This window comes from Dufourea novaeangliae, unplaced genomic scaffold, assembly GCF_001272555.1.
Source record: "Dufourea novaeangliae isolate 0120121106 unplaced genomic scaffold, ASM127255v1 scaffold321, whole genome shotgun sequence".
In the NCBI taxonomy this organism is placed as follows: Eukaryota; Metazoa; Arthropoda; class Insecta; order Hymenoptera; family Halictidae; genus Dufourea; species Dufourea novaeangliae.
The window spans coordinates 18,821-42,745 of record NW_015374197.1 but is presented as its reverse complement, the minus strand read 5'-3'; the positions used below and the strand labels follow the sequence as shown (position 1 = coordinate 42,745).

Sequence of the window (23,925 nt, the reverse complement as noted above, 5' to 3'; positions counted from 1 at the left end):
CGCTCTTCCAGAGAAGTTACGAGCGCGCAGCCATATTTTCTAGACGTCCAATATTCAGCTACCACGTGTACCAACACAAAAGTAAAACTCGGTCGGGCGCGCCGCGAGAACCGATCGGCGAAAACGTTACGTTCGCGATACGGAAACGGAACGAAAGAACTTACGGGAGGAGGGGGTTCATAATATCAGCAGTGGAAGCCAGGGAGCCCGTACCTAGCGAACCGCGTAACACTTATCTCTTTCGGCTCGACCAAAGTTTCGTTCCCCGGTGCCCGATCGACGATATTCACCGTTTAAAGAAATCTACTTTTTCCAACAGCGGCGCAATTCGTTCCGAAAGAATCTCCGTGTGAATGGAAATGAACTTTTTCTTCCAGCCGCCCCCCACCCCATCAACCCCCTCCCGTTTTTTCTCTTATCAGCTTAACGAGCTTTTCTTTATCCGCCCGATAACGCTCCTCCTACCCACTTCTTCTCTCTAACGGCTACTACTTTTTCCTTTTACGGTTCAGTTTCTGTGTACCTTTTCTTTCTTCTTCATTCTTTTGACCCCGCTTCACTCCTCCCAGTGCCCACGACCGTCCTTCCTCACCTATTTCTGCATAAAAACGTCATCCTTTGTTATCTCTTCACCTGCAGCACTTAACTGTCTCTATTTTCCACCTTTTTTGTTCCGTCTGTTTTTGTTCCGTAACTTTTTCCGTCGATTCTTAGCCTTACACAGTCATACGCTCGCCTTGCTGCTCTTCTTTTCACCTTTTTGTCCGATCCCCGGCACTCGTCGGATCGCTATTTTCCTCTTTTAACAGCCATTTTCTCGCTTCCGATCTCGTTCTTTTCATCCTTCCCACCGTCCCTCCTCCCACTGTAGCGAACGAGGGCCCGAACAAGTTCACCCGTGAGCCACGTCTAATTTCGCGTATGTGCTCGATTAGTTGTCTCGTAGCCCCCACGGTAACTAGGGATCCGAATTTCTGTGAGTCAGTGGTTTCGCCGCCGCACTGCAACACGACATGGTCCGTGGAACGGTTACGATACTCCGTTTACCGATGCTAACGAGAGAGTTCCTCGTTACGGGAAGATACTGCTCGCGTTTTACATCTGAATCCTTGCCGTCTCGGCGTAATCAAGGAGCAAGGCGACAACGTCGCGGAGCAGATTTGTCAATGAATTACGGACTGGTATCGTTGCGTCGAATTCGGTTGTTTGCAAGAAATTGGCACCTGTATGGATTCGAATGTCCACTGGCGCTTATATGTGCTAGGACACCTGGTCTGTACGAAGAGGATGTGATGATTCGTAAGAATGATATATTTTAGGCCATGTTTGTTAATTCATTGTATCCCCTAAACAATATTCATTTCAGCCTTTCAGTAATTTCCTGTTGTCTTGTAACATTTACTGCATCTTCAATGAGTATCCTAATATTTATGAGCGGAAGTGTACGTGTTCTTTCATTGTACAATTTGAACTGTATATGTAGTGTTGAGACGAGCTTATGTTAAGGCCATCGTAATTTTTTTTTATTAAGCACTTGAAGACTCTTACGAGGCTTATATCTGCTTTACAAAAGAACATGAGTACATGAATAATACAATAGATTAAGTTGTACAGTCATAACAGTAGTTGAGTATTACATAAATTTAATCTATGTTACGGTAAATTAAGAAATGTCATTTTGAGAGTTGACTGTTACCTTCTTCTTAAATTTATTGTTTAGGACTCAAGTACGGCAGGAGACTTCTTGGGAAAGTTGACCTGACCGTACCACTATCGATGGCACTTGACGTAGCGTAAACCTAGCCCACGCATTGCGCAAGGCTCGGATTTCGATATTTGGGAACAAGGGTCTTCTGTGTAGCCATCCTGGCGCTACCCTTGTTATTCCTCTGACTCCACGTTGTCTGGCGCATCCCCTCTTTTGGGTTTGTAGGCGTTACGTGGGCTGGGAAAGCGCCCTAGCATTTGCGTTGGTAGGGCCCAATGCCCCACTTTTTAGTTTTCATCGGGTGGAGCGAATTTTCCTGCGTTGTGAACGGGAGATTCACGTCAACCACCGGACGTATAAGATCGATAAGATTCTCTTGAACATTTTATAGTTAACACACTCACTTTATAATGAAGTTTATTAACCAGTTGCGTGAATTCATTTTTCTTTACTTTGGGCAACTTCATCTTACAATTGATGTGCGAGTGACATTTCGCTGAATATTGTCGAGAACACTCACCCACATGTAGTATATCATTTAACTCTTCGAGGGTCAATATAAGAAAATACGTTCTTTGGAAACTAAACATTTGTTATATTTAAATAGAAATACTTATAAATATCTGTCAATTGTACAGTGGTTTCCGAGCAAACGACTGAGGTGTAGAGGGTTAAATAATCATGAAAAAAAATTGTGGAAAAGTACACGAACATCTTAATTACCCTAAAACTACCACTACCACTACGTGAGTTATGCTATTGCTCAAAAGTATTAGAGCACGTGCTTATTTTGGACAGAATGTAGTATGAATGGGAAATAAAACCTTCTACAATGAGTCTGTTTTGTGTAAATATTACAGCGAAGCGTTCAATCGTCAGCGACTGCCCAGAGAGCTGCCGACGAATAAAATGTAGCTGGATTACCTTCAGTCACACGTATTTTTATTATTGGCTGAAACGGTACACACACAATCGGACTGTGTGGTCGGCTATAATGTAATCATTGGTCGGCGAAAGCGTCGCAAGCGAGCCACGCAGCCAAGTCGAGTGGGAAAAGAAACTTTCTCTGTGTTTCTCACTGGCTAGTCCTTTTCTCTGTTCGGAATACTACAAAGGCGAGTTGCCGAGGCTCGAGCTTCGAACGAAAAGCGTATTCACGGGGGTCAGAAGTGTTTCGCGTAGTCCACGATTGGCGTCCTCTCGCGGACCCGACTTAGGGACGATAATCGGAAGGACTCTGTAATATACAGTGAAAAATGGTCTGTTATATTCTTTCTTACTGCGCCGTTTACCAGCGCATGGCCTGTATTAGAGATGGCGTGCAAAATCACTAACGGTGATTTATCACAGTGATCACCGAATCACGATCACGGTCGTGATTTAACTTCATTTACGACCGTGATTGCGATTTATTTATCTTGAGTGAATTTGCTCACTGCGATCGAAATACGAAAACGTATTCAATATGATTTTACGATAAATTACATTACTATTTGTGTTTGTAAAAATCAGTAGAAAAAAACAAGAAGTTCTAAAAGAATGATTTGCTAGGTAACTTGTAGATTATAATTTATAATCATTAATTTATTCATTATTCTTCATTGTTTCTAATTATTCCTTCACTTTATACGATATAACTCGAATTTTTGTTTTGATGTCGTTGATATAAAATATACAGATTATGTGTCGCGTATAAAGAACTGTTAGGTTTCTCCACTAATCAGAAACGATCACGAGAAATCACGAATCATTGTGAAAAATCATCGTGATTGGGAACAAACGTGATCGAATCACGAGTGATTCACAAGTAGCAGTTCACGCCATCTCTAGCCTCTATGCTGACACAATCGTATACACTAGGTAGGAATATTTATTACCAACCTACAAAATTGAATTGCTGCGTTATATGAAATCTATAATTGAGTATTTAATTGAAATCACACTTAATCGTTCAGCAATTTTGCATAAAAACTTACTTTCTTGTCGGTAAAATTCTAATTTCTAAACACAGAAACACCAGTTTTAATAAAAATAGCCTTAACTTTTAAATTAATATTTTTGTATGAAATATTATTTGGGATGTGAGTATGTACATTCCCGTCCATAAGTCAATAAAAATGGAATTCAAAACAGAGATGCAATTCCTTGTATCTACTTCGCTAATTATTTTTTCTATTTTTAGGTAAGATAGTTCCTTTGAGTGTAACTCAAATGTCTTTCAGAGTAGCTTGAAAAAATTACAAAATAATGATAAGCTATATATTTTGTAACACTATCCATAGTCGAGCCAATTTAATAGAATCGATCATTTTGGCACTGATTTCCAAAAAGGCTAGGGACAAGCGTATAAATTAACAAACTCTTACAAATGATTATAGATTGTTTTGAATGGAACCAGGGATCAATTATTATATAAAATTCACTGTCACAATGTCAAAATTCTTTTGGATAACTACTCTTGAATGAAATGGATAGACTAAGTAAACAGGTATTTAAAATTGTTCACAATAATGAATATATCATACATTTTCTCGGCAATGTGCAAACTTAAGAAGAATTTTTTATTTCACAATTAGAGTAACTTTTTCACTCTAATTATTTCTTATTCCACGTTTAGTAGCATACATTTCCATGTGTGGTGACATATGGACGGGAGTATGTGGAACACTCCAAACCAGTATTAATACGGCTACAGCAGTTCATAAACACAAAAAGCACGTAACGTAAATGTCCCAGTAGTTGGACGTTTAAGCCGAAGATTGTGGTTACGAAGACTTTTTATATATTAAAATAACATAGATTGGCAAAAAAGTACATTCAATCGATAGAGCAGAACTTCTTCTACTAGACAAGTCATTAGAAAGAGTTCACGTGAAAAAAAGTATTAAAATTGCTGAATATCTAAAAGCGTTTATTTGGCCGAATGATTGGACGGAATTGACGGTATGTCCTAGTGATTAAATTTAGCTGTCCCAGTGTTTGGATATAACATTCAATAAATTATTCATAGCTGATTTTTAGTAGTAAAACATGATACTTTTTTTTATATTGTAAAACTTCAAATAAAAATGTAACAAATTTAATTTAATGCAATAAATAAAAGAAACAGAATTATAAATAAATGAAATAATAAAACTGATGAACTAAATCTATAAATGTATACATTATAAATTAATAAACGAAATAACACCAAGGGAAAATTGCATTCTATTATTATGTATATGTTATGTATTTGGTAAAAGCTTTTAAACATTTATCTTTATACATTTAGGAAATTGTGCATTAAAAACAAACATAGTGAATTTAACTTTGGTTTATTATAAACGTTTTATAGAAAACATATATTTTAAATAAAACAATAAAAAAAATTAATTAAATTTAAACAAAATTAACTAAATGAAAATTATTCCTTTTTTTGTTTTCAATTTTTTTAAGCACTTTTTGTAACATTCTTGGCAGCAACTTATCGTCTTTTTCTCTACTAGTTTCTCTTTTTTAATACGCTTCTTTAATTCTTCTTCTTGAAAGTCTTATTATTATAACAAATTCCCGAAACGAAAGAAATAAAATAGGAAGGTGATTTTTAATGAATATTCAGTACGCGAATCACTTAGGTTATGGGTGTATCAAAATAATATGATATTTATGTATGAAATATGTAAAAAAAACTGTGAGCTTCCAAAATTAAATATTGTTATTAATATAAAAAATACAAAAATACCTACTGTAATATAACGAAAATAATATTTTAAGTCATGCACTAACTCTTTGCTCAATGCTGTTCGAATGACAAGCGTCCAAGGACTATGCAATCAGCATTCTCATGTACCAGTAAATAAACTCGGCAATTTCGACATTAAAAGAAAAAGGTTTTATTAAAACAAAGTTGATATCAATTCTGGCGACCTTCATAAGTTCAAGAAACATTTACTTAATAGAAACACACGAATTATCTATTATTTACGAGCTTAAGAAATGCTCTCTCAATGTTAGCGAAACATTTACTAAGGCACTCATGTCGTGTCAAGTTCATGATTGCTAAATGATAATATTTTTTTTAAATAATACATCGCGCTTTAGAAACATTTTTATATGATTTATGATAAGAAATAACTAAGATAATTATTATCTATCCTGAAGTTCGCTATTATTTAAAAAAAATTTAATATTAACAAAAATTCACAATAGTGTTCAATCACCAAGACGCGTCCAACCACTGGGAGATTTACCTTACTTATACGTGAGCAGTCGATTGAGCGTTAACAACGTATAGTAGTTGTGTGAATATTTAATTTTCTAAATCCCGACGTGTGCGAATGTTTTATAATTTGCTCGCACAATTTAAACGCCATAAGCAGTGGTATATCCAGAGAGTAGCAGTGACTGTAATGAGAATATAATTTTCCAGACGCATGTACCAGTCCTCTATTTAGAAAGTTCGATAAGCTTGATACAACCTTCATGAATTTCTAATAAAGCTTACCCTGAAGTTTTCGAACTGAGCTTGGTCAGTGACCGTAGTTTTTACAGCGTGGATTGAAATTTGTGGTACAACTGAGAAGGCAACGGTTCCACATGTAAAAGTAAATCGAAAGTGTGGAATTGAATTATTCTCGTATGAAGTTTCAGTCCCGAGGAGATTGGATTTGAAAATTTGTGGAGCGCACGTGCTCCTGAGTACCACTTATCTTATACAGGATGTTCCGCTTAAAACAGGCCATCTAAATATTTTCTGGTGGAAAAAATTATACATATAAGTAAATTTTTAATTTTTTATAAGTAAATAAAAATGTTTAGAGTTCAAGGTTATTTTAAGGTTATATTATTCTACATTGATAAATGCATAATAATGTTGCCTATAACATGCAATAGGAAAAATTATGTGCATATACGTAAGAAAACATGGGTTACTTTGAACAAACCATTAAAGAATATCACATAGAAATTTTGTTTACCATCCGATTCGTCCCTTGAAACTATTTAAATTACGTAAAAAATATTTCTCGTATGATCACAGACAGACAAGATATTTAGGTGGCCTGTGTTAAGTGGTGCACCCTGTATTTCTGCTCAATCCTGTTTCTTTTTATCGGTACAATGTTTATAAATATCAGAGTATTATTAGTTGTTCACAATAATTTGATATGAATTGGTAGTTACAAAATAATAAGGTCAATGGAAAGCAGGTATCATTAACGTCCATTTCTAGTAGAAAACACAAGCAATAATCAGACATAGCAGGAACCATCTTTTTAAAGCACATGACGAAAGCTGATTCTTTCTTTATGATAACTTTCTTCTACGGTTATGTCATAAATGACTTTCAATACTTGTTATGATTCCATTTTAGGGTTAACGGGATTTATGTGTCTAAAGACTCAGAAATAGGCAGTTTTTGAAGTCTTTTTCTTACAGAACTGGTAAGATATAATTGAATGGGGGTCTCTGAGATCAATGATAATGTAAAGAAAAAATGAGTTATTATTATATTTGCAAATCCACACAAGCCTTCAAGAATGCAGTAATCTCGCGACTGTGTGAATAACTTGGAAAGTTATGAAACATTTCACTAAAAAATTACCACACATTAGGAAGAAGTCAGTCTGTAGCGTGAACCAAAATAATAATTGTAACTTCATTATTTTTTCTTTGGTGTTCGAAAAGGTGTCTGATTCTTATAAAAAATACACATTTTTTTCAATTAAACTACGTCACTTCCGTAATTGTTGAAATGTTTCAATACTTTTGGTCTGCATTTTAACTCTTTTCTTACAGTGAAGTTGGTCACCAGTATGTTTCCTTTCAGTCGCGAGTCTAAACTTTGCCGCAAACAGCGCAACGTCAGCTTAATTAAAGAATTAGATTACTTAAATTAAGTAAATCTAATTGAACTCTTGCCTAATGCGAAAGTTTTACTGGTGACTATAGACACCTTTAAGATACAAGAAGCTCACAGGCGGTGAGTGACTAAGGTCGCCATTACTATACATATAGTAAGCGCTCGACGTTGGGTTACTGTAGTCACCATTTCCGTAACGAAAGGATTAAGGACCATCTGTAGAATAAAATCGTCGTTGCGTTTTTGTCTCAGACCTTTTTCCGGACGAGTAATCTACAGTGCCACGAGATTACTGCATTTTTGTCGGCTTGTGTGGATCTGCAAATATCTTTCTAAATCGATGCCCTATTTTTACAAATTGATGCCCCTTTTACATTACCAAAATGTGAATTATATCTCAAAAGGTTGCCGAATTGGTCCCACAAGCACTCATTCAATTATCCCTTACCAGTTCCGTAAAATAAGACTTCAAAGAGTGCCTACTTTTGAGCCTTCAACTCAGTGCTGTACAGCCTAGTATTTCGCGGGCACGGGCGCCCGCCGTTGCCCACAGGAAATGTTAGGGCAGTGACGTCGACTATCGTTTCAGCGAAATAGGGAGATGCGGTTGTGGTAGGAGTATCTCTATATTTAACGATCAAATGTTTCGTAAGTGAGTCAAGACATAAGAAAATTGTTGGAAATACATGCGATCGTTAGTATATCTGGACTCCAGAAACAGACTGTAATAAGTTACTCTCTCTTTATATTTTAGACAAGAGCTGATCAAAGTTAGTAAAGCCTTGCAACTTTCGAGCCGTTCGGTAAGAATGCAATGAGAAACAATCGCTACCTTCGAACTATTGAATAAAATTAAGACAAGTCTTGATATGTAGAAATGGTGAAATTGCATTAAGTTCTCTATGCGGTAGACTTTATATTGTTTAGGCCGGATCAAGATATGGACTTAATATCATTTTTACAAAAGTATATTGAAAACTAAACAACTTAGAACGATATAATTTTCACCATCAGGAAGAGTGAAAAATTCAACTCTAGCAACATGTAAAATGTCATTTTAAACGAACAAGGGGACTTAATACACTCTGTCTTTGGGATCCAGATATTGATACCCCACTCTGTTGTCTGGGAATACGTGGCTTACAGTCCCTTGATTTTTGTTTCTCTGGGCACCCTGAAATATTACTGCTTCACGCAATTGTTGAACAGCACTGCTCTGAACAGAACCTAACCCACTTGAAATAAACAAAATGAAACATGGATCTATAACAAATTTTTGTTCCAGAATAACGAAAATCATTGCGTATGGATGTAGTTGCTACTTTCGATGTATGTTTCACACGAATGTTACAGGTCTACATCGTGGGTCACACACCACCAGGAGTAGACGATCGAGAGAGTGGCGCCGTGGCGCTAAGGGAAATACACAACACCAGGTACCTTCAAATGGTCCGTCTCTACTCGGACATTATCCGCGGCCAGTTCTTCGGTCACTGGCACTCCGATACATTCCGCGTGGTTTACAGCGACACGGGTACGTCTCTCTATTCTTTCCTCCACGTAGGCTGTGCTGAACGGGGTGAATCGACCGGTGGCCGTCGAATCGATGCACACCGCCCCGTTCAGCTTTTTACACTCTTGCGGTTCACCTGGCGAAGCGGGTCTCCTGCCTCTGTGTCGCGTACCTGTGACTTATGTTCGCTTCACGCTACATTTTCCTCTCTTTTATAGCCGCTGCCTGTCCGCTTCTGTGGTCGGCGTCCGCGGTCTCAAACTTAATAACGCGGAATTTTCGACGAAACGTTTAATCTCGCGTCGAAATGAAATCGGCAATGACGCTCTCTGGTCCTCGAGTACGATCAGAAAAGTGGTGTGTCCGACGAGTGTCCACGATACTCTTGTTGACGAGAGCCCCCTTCTCCCGATTGGTTTAAGTTCTATTGCGACTTTGTCATTGGCAGATCGAAACGCGGTCGTTATTTCTGTCTTCGTCCCCCACCCTCTTCCCATTGCCCAGACCTGTTCCCATTGGTCGAACAGAAACGCGTTCCACTTTCCATACGGAAATACGGAAAAAATCCGCGCCTCGGTTCTTTTACTAAGTCCTGTCACTATACGGATACACTTTGACGGTTAAATCTATAAAATTTGTTTACATCCAGGGCAGTTCACTGTATAGGTCCCGATGCCTGTAGCCTTGGACATTGACGTTTATTGGCGATTCGAAAAACAGACTCGACCGTCCACGTTTAGCCTTTGCAGAATATTATGTAAACAGATTTTTTACATTGCGAGGCTTGTGCTACGAGTGATAGTACGCTTTACTTAAGACGGTCAAATTAATCTCAGAATATTAAAAATGTGGTTCGGAAAGTTCGTAGCGTTTTTAAGGGTGTAATTATAATCTTGTATATTTTGTAATTTATGTCATATTCCTAGTTACTACTTTTTTTTTTATAATTTCTCTTCATTTTCAAATTAACGTCATTGCAACAGTGACATGCAAGTTCGATTGTTTTGGCTAAAGAAACTCTTCAACCTACTTCTAGATGAATTTTGTTTTCGCTGTTATTTTAAACAGAATATTCGAACGATCTAAAGGAATAATCATCTGATGAGGCAAAGTCTTGTTAATTAGGTAGATGCTATACAATTTTCCAGTTGAAAAAATGTAATTTTTTTACAAGTTTGATAGAACGTACTGTAAGTGGACTTCGTGCTTGTTTATACGTTTCGTCGGTATTTCTCACAGAGAACCAAAAAAAAAACAACGTGTAATTTGTACGGCAAATACATTCAATCCACATCTGGAATATAGTAGGTGTTGACCTGGTCAAACGATTTTTCTTTCGTCCAGTAAAAAAGTAACGAAGTCACTTTTCTCGAGACACTGCGAACTTTCCGAAATTCAACATACGCCATTAACCGGAGTATATCATTTTTTTAAATTTTCTTCATTAGAGAAAAATGAAAGTGTTACTTTGAATGAAAAATTAATGTAATTCCTGAATTTCTAATATTTTGGGTATGATCTATCCGCATTATAGAAATTAATTTTGTATCAGAGAAATCAATCTGTGAAACAGAGACGTGGAATAAAAATATTTTATAGTGTTGTTAATGTATATAGATCTGGAATGTAATCATGCATCAATTATGAAGAATTAGAAATGGCTTGAAGGGTATCTGAAAATAATTCGATAATCTAGAATTAGTAACATACTAAACTTACTTATGTTAGTTCTTGTTCTATTAATAAACAGTAAAGGATGGGCCGTTGATTTTCAATACAACTGTAAAAATTTAGATTATTATTTACTCTTTACAAAACAATGAAAATCCACATGTTCTGTTTATCGATGGTATGATTCATTTTTACAAGTCCACATATTACCCGCAACTAAACATTTTTAGACAGAAAATCGCCACGAAGTTCTCTGGTCTTGTACCACTTTCATGTCTTCGACACATGTATTTATATTGAAAAGTTCCGAAGGTTTGGAGTTAGTCACACGAAATTGCGATAGGTGAACGAGGAAAAATAAATTTCACGAGTCGATCGAGCTGCATACTATCAACTTCCATTTATAAAAGTAATCTTTCGGAAACGCTAGAAGCCAAGAACGATAATCAATAAATTCTCCGCGTGTGCCGTTTAGAAACGGAATACTTCGCTGCCGTTTTACAAGCTCCTTTATTGGTCACGCCACGTGGTTGATGCGCTTTAAAACTATTCCGTTTTATGTTCGTACACGCGTATACATATTTGTATGGTACTGCGAAAGAGCTGGGCTATTGGTAGGAAACCTATTGTGTACAAGAAAATATTGAGAAAAGCTTCTATAAATATATATGTTGTTCAAGATTTAATTTCTTAATCATGAACTATTTGTGATGCGTACAATTTGTTGTAATTTCTTCACACACGGCAATTTCACTCATATGAATAATATGAGAAACTTACTGTCCGTTTATAACTGACGTTTAACATTTTTGCTCCTCTTTTATAAACCCATCTGCGGAATAGATTCTGCGTAAGTGGAAAGGAGTAATGGAAATATGAATTCATGACATTATAAAGTGCGTAGTAGGAGAAAAAAATATTCGTTTAATTTGTTACTTTCGTAAATCAAGTTTTTTCATTATTTTGATGCGCAGAATTGATTTCCTATACATGTCTCAGATTTGTTATAAACACGTTTGTATACCCAGCAATAGGGAATTAACGCCTCTGCAATCTCTTCTCAGTCTACATCTTTTTTTTAATCACATTCTTGAAAATTACTAGTTCGTCTCTTCTTCTCTGAGAAAGGTGTGAAAATTCGAGTATTTATTTTGAGCATTACAAACATTATTTTGTTTACAGGATATGGTATAAGTATAATTATAAAAAATATACGGGGTGTCATGCAACTGGTGGTACAACCGGCTAGGAGGCGATGCTAGGTGAAAAAATAAGTTCAAAATATACAATAAGTTAGGTAGATGCTAAAAAATTTTTTCGAGGAAAAGTAGTTTGAAGATTCATGTGTAACGCCTGTATTCATGCTGACAGTAAGTAGAAACGGAATGGAATCAACAGACGCGTTAGCCAAATCCTCTATTCAATTGCACGCGTATCCAACAGATTTTCAAAGTCGATTTTATCAAAAACGAAGTCTCAAATGAAAAAAATGTATTGTATATTTTTGATTTGTTTTTTCACGTAAAATCCCCCCTACTCGGTTGTACCACGAATTACATAAGATCCTGTGTATACATACACAATGTAAAATCATAAAAAAATAGTATAACGTAACAGAGGCAGGAACGAAGCTTTCTGAAAAAGTTGCTGTATACAATAATTCATTTTTGTCGTGTGTATTGATGTCTATGAGAGATAAAGTAGATTTGATGTGTCGTGTTGCACAGCGTCCCTATTGATGAATCTAACAGGAGAGTATCTCAGATGACCCCCTCAGGATGCTTTCGTTTTCAGATATGTTTTAGAGGACCAAAAAATAAGAGACACGTATCTTTTTATATCGGCCCATTTTCATATTTAGAGGGTAAAACCGCACCTCAAAGTTTCGACCCAGAGGTACTATCTCAAAAACCAAAGGAGATACACAAAAACTTTCAATGGGCGAGTTTCATGGTTTTTTTATGTGCAATAATACGGTGCTAACAAACTGTCAAGAATACCATTTGCTTATAACAAAAAAATTTTTGTGACGTTATTTTACAACTTATTGAAATTTACATAATGACAAAAAGTGACGAGCACTTCAGTTCCAATCTATTGGTATATTTTCTTTTTTAAATTGCCTCCTACAGTCTCGCAGGTTTTTATTATTTATATCCCCCGCGCACGCGTGCTGTTTCAACTGCCGACTGCTTTAGTTTTCGGAAAATGTATTAATAATGGTCAATTCATAAAGATCAATTTTGATTTCTCAAAAAATGTCTTTTCTTTGTTGTTATAACTTATTTTACTTTTTAGAATATTTGGAATGTTGCTAATAAATCGTAAAATGATCTTTGTACACGTGTGAAGACATTCCGATTATCGATACTCAAAGAAGCAGTTATATAAAGTTACTCTAAAGCTACTTTCTACAATGATTCTTCTGTTATTTCTGTTATTTCTTTGTTGGATGACTAACCTATTTACTCTGATTCACTTTATGAGTAACTGCGACCACGCTGCTCTCTTCCAAACAATTTAGTCACCCTTATTTTCTCCAAAGTCCGAACTCCTACTTACTCATCCTGTACAAAGATGCACAAGCATCTTCTCTCAACGACAGAGCCATAGTATATAAGACCGTATGCAATTTCACAAACAACAACAAACACTTTAATTCTTGTACAGTCACTCCGACGCTTATTGTTATTGCTCTGTTACAAATAAAACCCTTTCCTTAAACTTTTATTTTTTATATTCCATCACCTGGAATCCAACATCCTGATGTGTTCGCAGAATTGACTTTGTAACTACAGTTTCCGCGAGTGAAAATGATTATTAATCCAATGAACGTGATCAATTTGTTATTAGTAATATTTCAAAGAATGTACTTGATGGGAACTCTTGCAACGAGAGAGAAAATACAATTGAAAGAATCTATACTGAAAATGTAGTTTGATAGCGTATTTGAATTTAATGATGTCAAAGTTGCATACAACAAGTAAAATTGCAGGTTTGTCTTTAGTTGTATACTATAGTATATTATAGTATACTATACGTCAAAAATCAGTGAGAACTTCTTTCTTTCCATGTAAAATATTTTTTTTCTGACAATTATTGTTATTATTATGGGTTAATAACTAACATTAGTATTTAAAATTTTTAGTAACACGTATCTGAATCTGGATATTGAACAAGAAAAGAAATAAATACCATTATTACGTGTATTTGAAAATATATTTACTCCTTTTACATTACATTTTGACGTGTAAATGTACAAAGTGTCACGAAATTACATGTTGCGGCTATCATAGCCGAGTTCTACACCTCCGATTTGATTGAGAGACAGGTAAGAACGTTGCCGCAAAATTCATCTTGACCTTAGATTTGAAAGTATAAAATTTCGAATAACTTTCGGCAGCGAGGTTATTTGTACCGTCGAACGCCAAGCATCATCGACCTGGGGTCGACACTCGGCGTTTAAAGTGCAACAATGCATGCGGACGAAACTCTGACTAACTCCGTCTATTCCTTGTCGAGAAATGCGTTGTATCTTGCAGCTTTACCTACCGATCCCGCATCTGACTGTGAGCCACAAGATACTGCGCCTTTCACGACAGAACATTGCATAACATTGTTTTATTTCTATAAAGGCTGAATGTCGACCTTAGGTCGTTGACGCTCAGCGTTCGATTGTTGAGTAAATGCGCTGCTGGAACTTATTCGAAATTTTATTCGAAGCTTTTACTTATATAAAATATTATATATTACTTATATAAAAGAATATATCTATATTTAGGTTATGAATCTAAAAACTTAAGTTTAGTTTATTTATATTCGATAGGTTTTAGGTACACATAAAATTGGATTAGGTATACAGACTTAATTAAACTACTAGGAACAGTTTAATTAACTTGTATTTTAGGTATACATAAAATTGGATTAGGTATACAGATTTAATTAAACTACTAGGAACAGTTTAATTAACTTGTATTTTAGGTATACATAAAATTGAATTAGGTATACAGATTTAATTAAACTACTAGGAACAGTTTAATTAACTTGTATTTTAGGTATACATAAAATTGAATTAGGTATACAGATTTAATTAAACTACTAGGAACAGTTTAATTAACTTGTATTTTAGGTGTACATAAAATTGGATTAGGTATACAGATTTAATTAAACTACTAGGAACATGAACAATGAAAGATGAAAAATCCCTACTGCTTCGCCAATAGCATGATATCTGAGTTGTATATGACTGCAAGATTCAATATATTACAAATAAAAGCAGTTTAAAAGTGAATGAAACTGAACATCATTTTTCATGAGAACGGTTGAGTTCCGACCCATGGTTCCTTTCAGACTCTTTATCCTAGCGATGAGTAGAATATAATGCAACGATAAAAAAAGTTGACCTTAAAATACAAGGTTGAGGTCAATTTTGCGGCAACGTTCTTACCCGTATTTCCACCAAATCGAAGATGTAGAATCCAGCTATGGTAGCCGCAACGTGTAATTTCTTGACACCCTGTACAGGGTATTAATGAAAATGTGGGACATTGGAAATCAAGAATGACGAGATTGCGTTCGATATTTCGCTTCCGAATTATTAGTTCTTGAAAATACACGGAAAAACCAGGTGAAGTACATCTGACTCGATGGGTTATAATGCTTGCAACAATCCATTCCCAGCTTATACATGGTATCAATCGATGGCCTAATTTCATATCAGAGTATAAAAAAATCATATGAATGAAACCAACTCGTGAAAGAATTGAAGAGCGCACGTCTCAAGTAGCCCGCGTCAGGCGTATTTTACGAGTATTTCGTCAGTCTCTTCAACAATCAATAATGTGGGAACGAAGCCTCGAACGTAATTTCGTCATTCTTGATTTTCGTCTTAGTTTTAGTTTTGCATATAGAATCTACCGTGTGCAAGTGTTCCACAGTTTTATTAACACATTGTATATTGTAATAAAAGTTGCGAAGAATCTCAGAAAATACACTGTTATCACATTTTAATCGTTTTTGTAAAAGTTTATGAACATTTTGAGTATTTTGGTAGTTCTGGTTTTAATTATTTAGTACACTATTTTAAATATTAGATATTCTCACTATTTGAATATTCCTCACGATGAAAGATTGTTTCCCGCTTAATTTCACCACTTTGGCCACTGTGCGACAAGTAGCTCGAGTCTCTCTATCTCATAGTATATTACACAATGGTTATGATCAGTGGTGAGGAAGATAATAGGAATTGGCAGAATTGATTGTATTCGTGAAACGATATTCGTGCCGGCAGGTCTGCCAGTATCTTGGATAATGATGGCACCCAGTATATCGCCGAGCACGCCCGGAGGGCCCAACAATCCAGGTTTGAGACTGTACAAATTCGAAACTAATACCGGCCAGGTAGGTTGAAACGCGTTCCACCGGCGTCCATAATCTCTGCCCGTCCATGACGGTCTATTTATGTGACGTCTCGATTGAAAGAGCTGCGAATATATACGATTCACCTCCCTTGGTTCTGTCGTATTCAGGTCCTGGATTATACGCAGTACTATCTTAATCTGGTGGATGCGAATTCAAATGGGACGGCTAACTGGTCGGTCGAGTACTCTCTGCTCGACTACTACCCGCTTCGGGAAATAACGGCGATCAGTCTTCACGACTTGGCCGACCGATTCACGCAACCCAATGATAACGCGTTCTCCAGGTACGTAAGGAGTTATGGCACTGACAAATTTTTCGATTCGTCTCCCGTGGGGCGGGGGGGGGGGCGAAGCGTGACCGCGATCGTATCGTGGACAAGCATTATATATCATCTGTGTTTGACTCCGGCATTGCTGAAGTACCCGCCCGTGGAAAATAGAATATTACTTCTGGCCATTTTAACACGTGAACATGACTGACGACACGTTATGTTTTATTCTTCCGTTCTTTCTTTTTAAACACACAAATTTCAGGGTAAATTGAGGTGTCAATTATGAGTTGCCTGGAGTTAATTGAGCATACTAATCTTTTGTTAAGGAATTTGTGAAAACAGGAATTAAATAGAATCTTATTTAGTATAAAAGAAAAGTCTGTCTGTATTAAATATTGGAGACTTATATTACTATGCTTCGTCTACATCAAATACACAAGATCAGCATACTACTTATGATTCTTGATAATAGTATTGAAAATTATTTTAATACAATTTTTCGAGATAAAAGACTATTTGGTTATTTTATCTATCTTCTATTATTGTCTTATCTATCTAGACTGATGATACACGAACATCGTGTCTGCACTAAACTGGGGTTTGCAATAGCATGTCAGTACGGTCATCAAATCTAATTAATACAAACATGAAAAAACGTCCGCATATGAAGCTTTTAAAAAAAAAAAATTAGCACTTCGCCACCACTTGATAATTGATAACTTGACTTCCCTTCAAAAATACAATATACAAGAAGATAGGAGCAAAGAAGGATATATATAACCCCCCCCCCTCCAAGCCGCTTTCCCCACTCCCGACTACTGACAATCAATGATGATCTCTCCAGGTAGGATCAAACCATTTTATCGAGAATAAAAATCAGCCATACAAAATTCACCCACTCGCGTTTCCTAAATAAAAGAGAATTTCCAATGTGTGACACCTGCAACACCAGAAGCACTATAGAACCCTATAGATCATCTTATTTTTTACTGCAATAGATTTTCATTGGATAGGCAACACTCAGGGGTGTGCGGGTACCCGACATTTCGGGATCGGGTCGAGTCGGGAGAAGTAGAGCGAGATCGGCCGGGATCACGACAGTATAAATCGAATCGGGATCCCGACAGATGTCGAGTCCTGTAAGACCTTCGGGTCCCGAATGATATTTTTGAGAACTTATCCATCTAACGGCAAAAAATTAAATTATACTTAACTATATTATACTTTATTTATTTTACTTAATAAAAGCATAACGTACGAAGAAATGTGTACTAAAGACTGTATTATTAACCTTGTCCAACCGCAGGACTCCATTTGGAATCGTTAACTTATTTAGCATCTATAGTTCATATCATGAGCCTGAAGATTCAATATGGTATTGTATCATATCGGATGTATAATATCATTCGGAACCCGAAGATGTTACGGGACCCGAAGATCTTACGAGACCCGACATCTGTCGGGATCTCGGCCGATCTCGCGCGACTTCTTCCGACTCGACCCGAAGCTCGGGAATCCCGTGGTTTCGGGTACCCACACACCCCTGACATCACTTCGATATCGACTCACCAACTATAAAGGACAGTTTACAGATCCGAATAAAACACTACAGTTACTAGATTGTTTGAAACAGACGAAACTTTACCAAAATTATAGTAGTGTAATTTGAATGCAGTCGTAGTCGCTAATAACAGTAATAACCCTGCTGTTAGAGGTTGATAGGACTATAAAGAATATATAAAAAGAAAAGTAACGTTAATTGCGGTCTTCAGATAAATTCTGAATCGAAGCATTATCATTACCTAAATCTCTTTTTAAATCTCAGTTACAGTTTCAAATTACGTAATAACAATTAAAAAGTCAAATGAATACAGCAACTTCAATTAAACGTCTCATAACAATTTCGATTTTACTCGCTGTTAGTAAAAATTTGAAACAAAGTTCGGTTACGTAGGCTGTAGAAAACGTCTCGACTTTGTCATAAACCGCGAACATAACCATAACCGTAACAACTTCAGTCTTTACTTCCTCATTTTACGCGACAGAGTGCACAATTCTCCCCATATAAACCACAATGATAATATAGATTATTGAAACGTTCAAAATATTTACCCTATTGTTCTCAAGTCACCGAACATTTGGTTACTTCTAAAACAATGTAAATTCTATTGCAGAGATGCAACTGTTATGACAAATTTATTGTACTACATCACTGATACATGTAGAATGTAATTGCCCCAAAACTCGTGAAAATCTTTAATAATTATCTTATAAACAGTTGGAAAATATGTAGCAAGGGGCAGAAGTTCTTAGCCTAACATTGATTTTCTAGAAGAAAGCTTCTATAAAAAAAATTTTTCATTTTATAATATAATTTCACTCCATTTTAACATATTCAAGAAAGCAGTACATAATAGTATTTCGCAGTAGCTAATGTAAATAAAATTATAATAGGTAATATTGCATAAGCAAGGAAAGTTCATTTAAGTTTTTTCCAATAAATCATAGTGAAGTAGCAAACTTTTGTACCTTGCTACGTAATAACGAATTGAGAATACCGACTACCATGAGTAATCCAAGAGATCGATTGTAAACAAAGTGGATATATTGACGAAAAAGAAAACATCAGTTGCTCGTACATTGCAATACTATTTATGTTTTTTTACAATGGAAAGATTTAATTCTTGGACAGCGGTCAGTGAAACAGTCGTGTACACATCGGACGCCGAGTTAATTCTAACATTAATAGACGTTTTCCTCGCAAGTATGTATTTCAAAGAAAATCTTCGCCACGGGAGTACTTCATTTATTCTTCAATTATTTTTTTCAGGAGCAGTATGACTCTTTACTAATTCAAAATTAACAGGAAAAATATTTATGCACAATATTTAGTGCAATGGCATAAAACAATTTCAAGGCATGAGTCACGACATCTCCAGCGCTTGCTGTCTAAGGATTAATAAATATTAGTTTTGCCTCATACAGCATCATAATAATTACAGTAATGTCTCGATAAGTGTGAATGCCTCGATTCCGCGGAGTCAATTTGTTTTTTGCTCGAAGCTCGAGCCTCGGCAACTTGCCTTTTTACTGTTCCGATATAGAAAAGGACAAGCGAGTGAAAAACAGAAAGAGAAAGCATCTCTTTCCGGCCAATATTCCATTGTACTCGCTGCGGTTCGCGTTATCTTACTCGGTCTCGTTGTGTTTCGTTCATTCTCTTCGTCACACAGTCCGATTGTGTGTGTACCGTTTCGGCCAATAATAAAAATACGTGTGACTGGAAGTGATCCAGCTAATTTCATTCATTGGCAGCTCACTAAGCATTTGCTGACATTTAATCGCTTCGACGAAGCGTCGTACATATACATATACATTTCCCCGTTCTGTCCGTCGAGTCCGTCGTGCTACTCAGTGAGAAGAAAGAGACATTTTTCGACGAGCGACGTGACGGCTGAACGAGGTGAGATCAAGGAAAGATTACATTCCCGGGTATCGGTGATACAACGCTAATGCAACGATGAAACGTTTTTATTTTTGATTCGTTGTTAATGAAACTTTTACTAGTATATTGGTGATATTTTTCTGATTAAAATGATACCAAATACGACATAATTTGGATCATATTTACTCATGTAGAAAGTGTTAATAGTCCATATTCGTTCATTATCGCTTCTGATAAATCATAAGTAAATATATTGTGTTTGGTACCGCACGAATATGTTCGTAGAATTTTCGTTAAAAAAGAACCAAAACCAAAAAGTTTCATCGTTGCATTTGTTCCCCTCGTTTAGCCATCGGCTCGTGAAAGGGAAGCCGTCCCGGCGCGTCGAGCAAAAAATTATACGCTTGACTGGTTCCTCGGCCCCCTTCCCCAGTGGTGGGGATGACGACTTCACACTTATCGTGGAGAAGCTGGCTCACACTTATTGAGGATTTACTGTAGATTGTGGACTTTGTGCAATTATAAATGGTTAGTGGAGCTAAATAAAATGTTTTATTCGATTTGGTCCTTCATAGTTCTACTCGCAGTGGGTTAATTAAATTTTTATGTAAATCCAGTTAAGTATTGTAAGTTAGTCAACAAAAAATTAGTACGTATAAACAGTCGTAATTTAATAACAATGGTCAATCTCTCTTCTGCGTCCACTAACGTAAATACCCCATGACTAATGAACGAAACGGTAAGCCCATTGTATCCATTACGCCGCACAACATTTCTTTATAGTTTCAAGCGCCTCCAATGTGAAGCAATCTTCTAAAATGTTTCAAGCTCACCCCTGCTCACGATATCGCGTAAAACGTGCACCCTTGTGCAGAGAGCCTTAAAATATCACCCCCTCCCCCCACGGGCGCAAAGCTCGCTAACAGACGACTGACGCAAATTGCTCGTGACAAAGTTACACTGCAACACAGCACCTGTACCCCCGGTAGGGTGGCAAAGTGCCCGACACCGGTGCGGCAACATTTACACGATCCGATACGGCGATTGCGTAAGGCACTCCCTACCCAACCGCCCCCACCCCCCACACTCGTGCATCCTGTTAGGCCAACGGTGGATTCATAATTTCCATATTTCTCGAATAATTACCCGGTTTGATAACTTAAAGCTGGTTTGACGCTGATAAGTGTCTACCCTTTTCACCGCAATCACGGCCATTACGATGCTAATGACAATCCCGATACGGTTCCTCTGCGGCTCGCATCTTGCCAAGGTAGCCAAGCCCGGTTGATTATCTTTTCGCGCACGCCGCGTTTATGTTCTCACAGATACTATAAGGCGAACACGGTCTCCCTGCCGCGCGAGATGGCGCAGATTTGGGGCTGCGGTGGAGCATTGAGCGGAGCCTGCGCCCTCCATCATTACTGCACCGTCACACGGCTGAACCCAGAGTCCTACAAGGAGTGTTACTCGTCCTATGCCTACGCGCTGGCATCTACAGGATCGTCCACCACGCCGATGTACTTCACGCTTCATCTGCTCGTCCTTCTAGTCTGCGCGGAGCTATTTCGGTATAACCGGTAGGTTACCGCGCGCGCGGATGTCGAAACGCCAAGACAGCTGCAAGACACGAGTGACTAGAATACGCAGCTCCTCCAACTCTCTCTCTTTTTCTTTCTTTCTATTTGTCTCTCACTGCTAATGCGATCCGCGAACGGACTTGAACCGCTGATGTCGTTGGATCGTTGAGATTCCCGTAACCGTCGGCTTCGCCTGCCGTGGACGTTTGTCCGGAGGGTAATGTGTAATAGGGAGCGTCGGTACGACTCGCAGCGAACGGTCCATTTTATCTCTGTGTCTGTCCTTTTGTCTACGTCTTTTCTGAGCGGTGTCACGCGAGAAAGAAAGACTCCCCAACGCAAAGATCTCCTGTCCGTGGGTACCGTGGGGGATCATTCCGCGGTGGAAATAACCGTTTATCGAGACACAACGTTCCCATCGTGTGATGGTGTCCTTCAGGAACAGGAGAGGGGCGAGGGGGCGCGGCATGCAGACCGATCGAACGATCGTTTAATTACTTGGTCCGCGAAATTTCACGGTCTCGAGCGCAATTGGCATCCGGTTGGTGGCGAGTGGTTTGACCGAGGGATAGAGGGAGGCGGTTCGGAGGTTCCGCTACGAAAGCCGGTGGTGCGATGACCTGACGCGACCGCGAAACAAGGGGGAGCTTGGAGATCATCCGAAACGAATTCAACGGAAAAAAACAGTCATTGATGTTGTATTTACTTCTCTTAAACGTTCGATGTACGTTGTTTTACGAAGGTGGAATATTATTCCGCGAGCCCGTTTTGGTCTTGCGGAACAGAAGCAAAGAGGTAAAAAAAAAAAGTGTGTATTGCGATATAGATGAATGCACGATCGGTTCGATGAAATCGTTACCAATCACTCGGAACATCGTCCGAGTTCACGTTAGTGAACAGGGAGATGACAGCGTCGAAACGTAATAGCTTCAAGAGCCATGATATTCGTACCAACATTTCGCAATGGTCGGAAGAATACAGTATTTCTTAATAAACGAATCATGGATTTGTATTGAGTGGTTTGTTCATTTGATCCTGCCATACGTCAACAAGCCCGAAATTCCTCTTTTACTGTTTCAGGGATTCTGCGACATTTATCGACGAATCATTTCTATCATTTTTCTATTATTTATGTAATATCGTTTATAAGAAAACCAAAATATATCATCTCTTAATGATATTTATCGTTCTTTTTGGAACAACATGCGTTACTTTTGTCGCTGACGAGAAAATATTTTAATTTTAAATTATTCTTATTTTATTAAGGTGTCATGCTCAGTCAGAAATTTTCAAAAAATCGATTTTTCACTTTCCACATTTTCTTTAAGTACAACATCTCGAGAATATTCTGTGCAAGTTTCAAGGTAATCCAATTAAAAATGACAGAGTTACAGGCATTAAAAAATGAACAGTTTATATAAGCGTAAGCTTGACTTGAAACTTTAAACGCGTTTTTCTCGAAACTACATTTTTCAAATCGTTGATCAATATTTCTCGAAAACTACTGTGTTGATTTACATGAAGCCTTTTGCGCCTTATTTCAAATCAGAAAAACTTGTCCTTGAACGAAGGATTCTTTTGTTCGTTCCATACATTTTTTTAATTGACCAAAAACGAGTGATTTTTTATGTGAAAATCGCACTTTTGCAGTAAAACGTCCGCTATTTTGTTCCTAATCAATATTTCGAAAAACCCCACGTTCAAGGACAAGATTGGTTCTTCCGTTACATAAATCTTACTGAATTTTTAATTTCAGATGAACCGTTACGAAGTTACAGTGATCACGGCAGACCACTTTTTTGTGAAGAGACATGCGGGAGATTGCTCACCATTTATTTACTAATAAATATTTTGAAATGAAAAAATTACCTTATAATCTAAAAACTGCAATCTTTCAAACAAAAACACATTTTTTCAGAAAGGTCTTATAGTTTTCGAGAATAAAATTCTCAAAGAACACTCTTTTTTCGGTCTCCTGACTGAGCATGACCCCTTAAGACGACACCGAATTACTCATTACTTCACCTGTTGTCGTTCATCATAACATAACAGAATATCACAATTATTTGTCTATGAAAACGGTAGATTGAACCAGATCGACAAACAACGTATTATAAAAACCTTGATTTCAAAAGAACTTATTCTCAAAAAAATTTTTTAGTCCATTTAAGTTTACGAGAAAAGTCCTTTTAAACGAAACGGTCTATCATATTGTGTTTCCTCGGAGAACACCCCACTTTTAGTAAATACAAACAGAAATATATATAATTAATAAACAAGAGTTACAAATGATTTTACAAATTCCATTTTCTTGAAAATTAAACCCTACGTGAAAAACTTTATATTCTGTTCTCTATTTACACCTTTTCATTTCCGTAATATTACAGCATCGATGTGTGCATGAAAAGACTGAAGGCTTCAAAAAGAAAGCGTTTATAAGTGTAAGTATTATAATTTTACTATCATACATAGAAGACGTA

At 37.1% G+C, this 23,925-nt stretch overlaps 1 protein-coding gene across 1 annotated transcript in view; it reads left to right on the top strand.

Annotated features, from left to right (window-relative positions):
- LOC107192269 (acid sphingomyelinase-like phosphodiesterase 3a) overlaps positions 1–21,488 on the top strand; it is a 141,449-nt gene extending 119,961 nt beyond the window's left edge. The window contains exons 7-10 of the mRNA XM_015581486.1: positions 8,901–9,081; positions 16,022–16,131; positions 16,260–16,435; positions 21,194–21,488. Coding sequence (XP_015436972.1) covers positions 8,901–9,081; positions 16,022–16,131; positions 16,260–16,435; positions 21,194–21,449 — 723 coding nt within the window. The 3' untranslated portion in view covers positions 21,450–21,488. The remainder of the gene's footprint in view (positions 1–8,900; positions 9,082–16,021; positions 16,132–16,259; positions 16,436–21,193) is intronic.
- Positions 21,489–23,925: the final 2,437 nt, after the last annotated feature.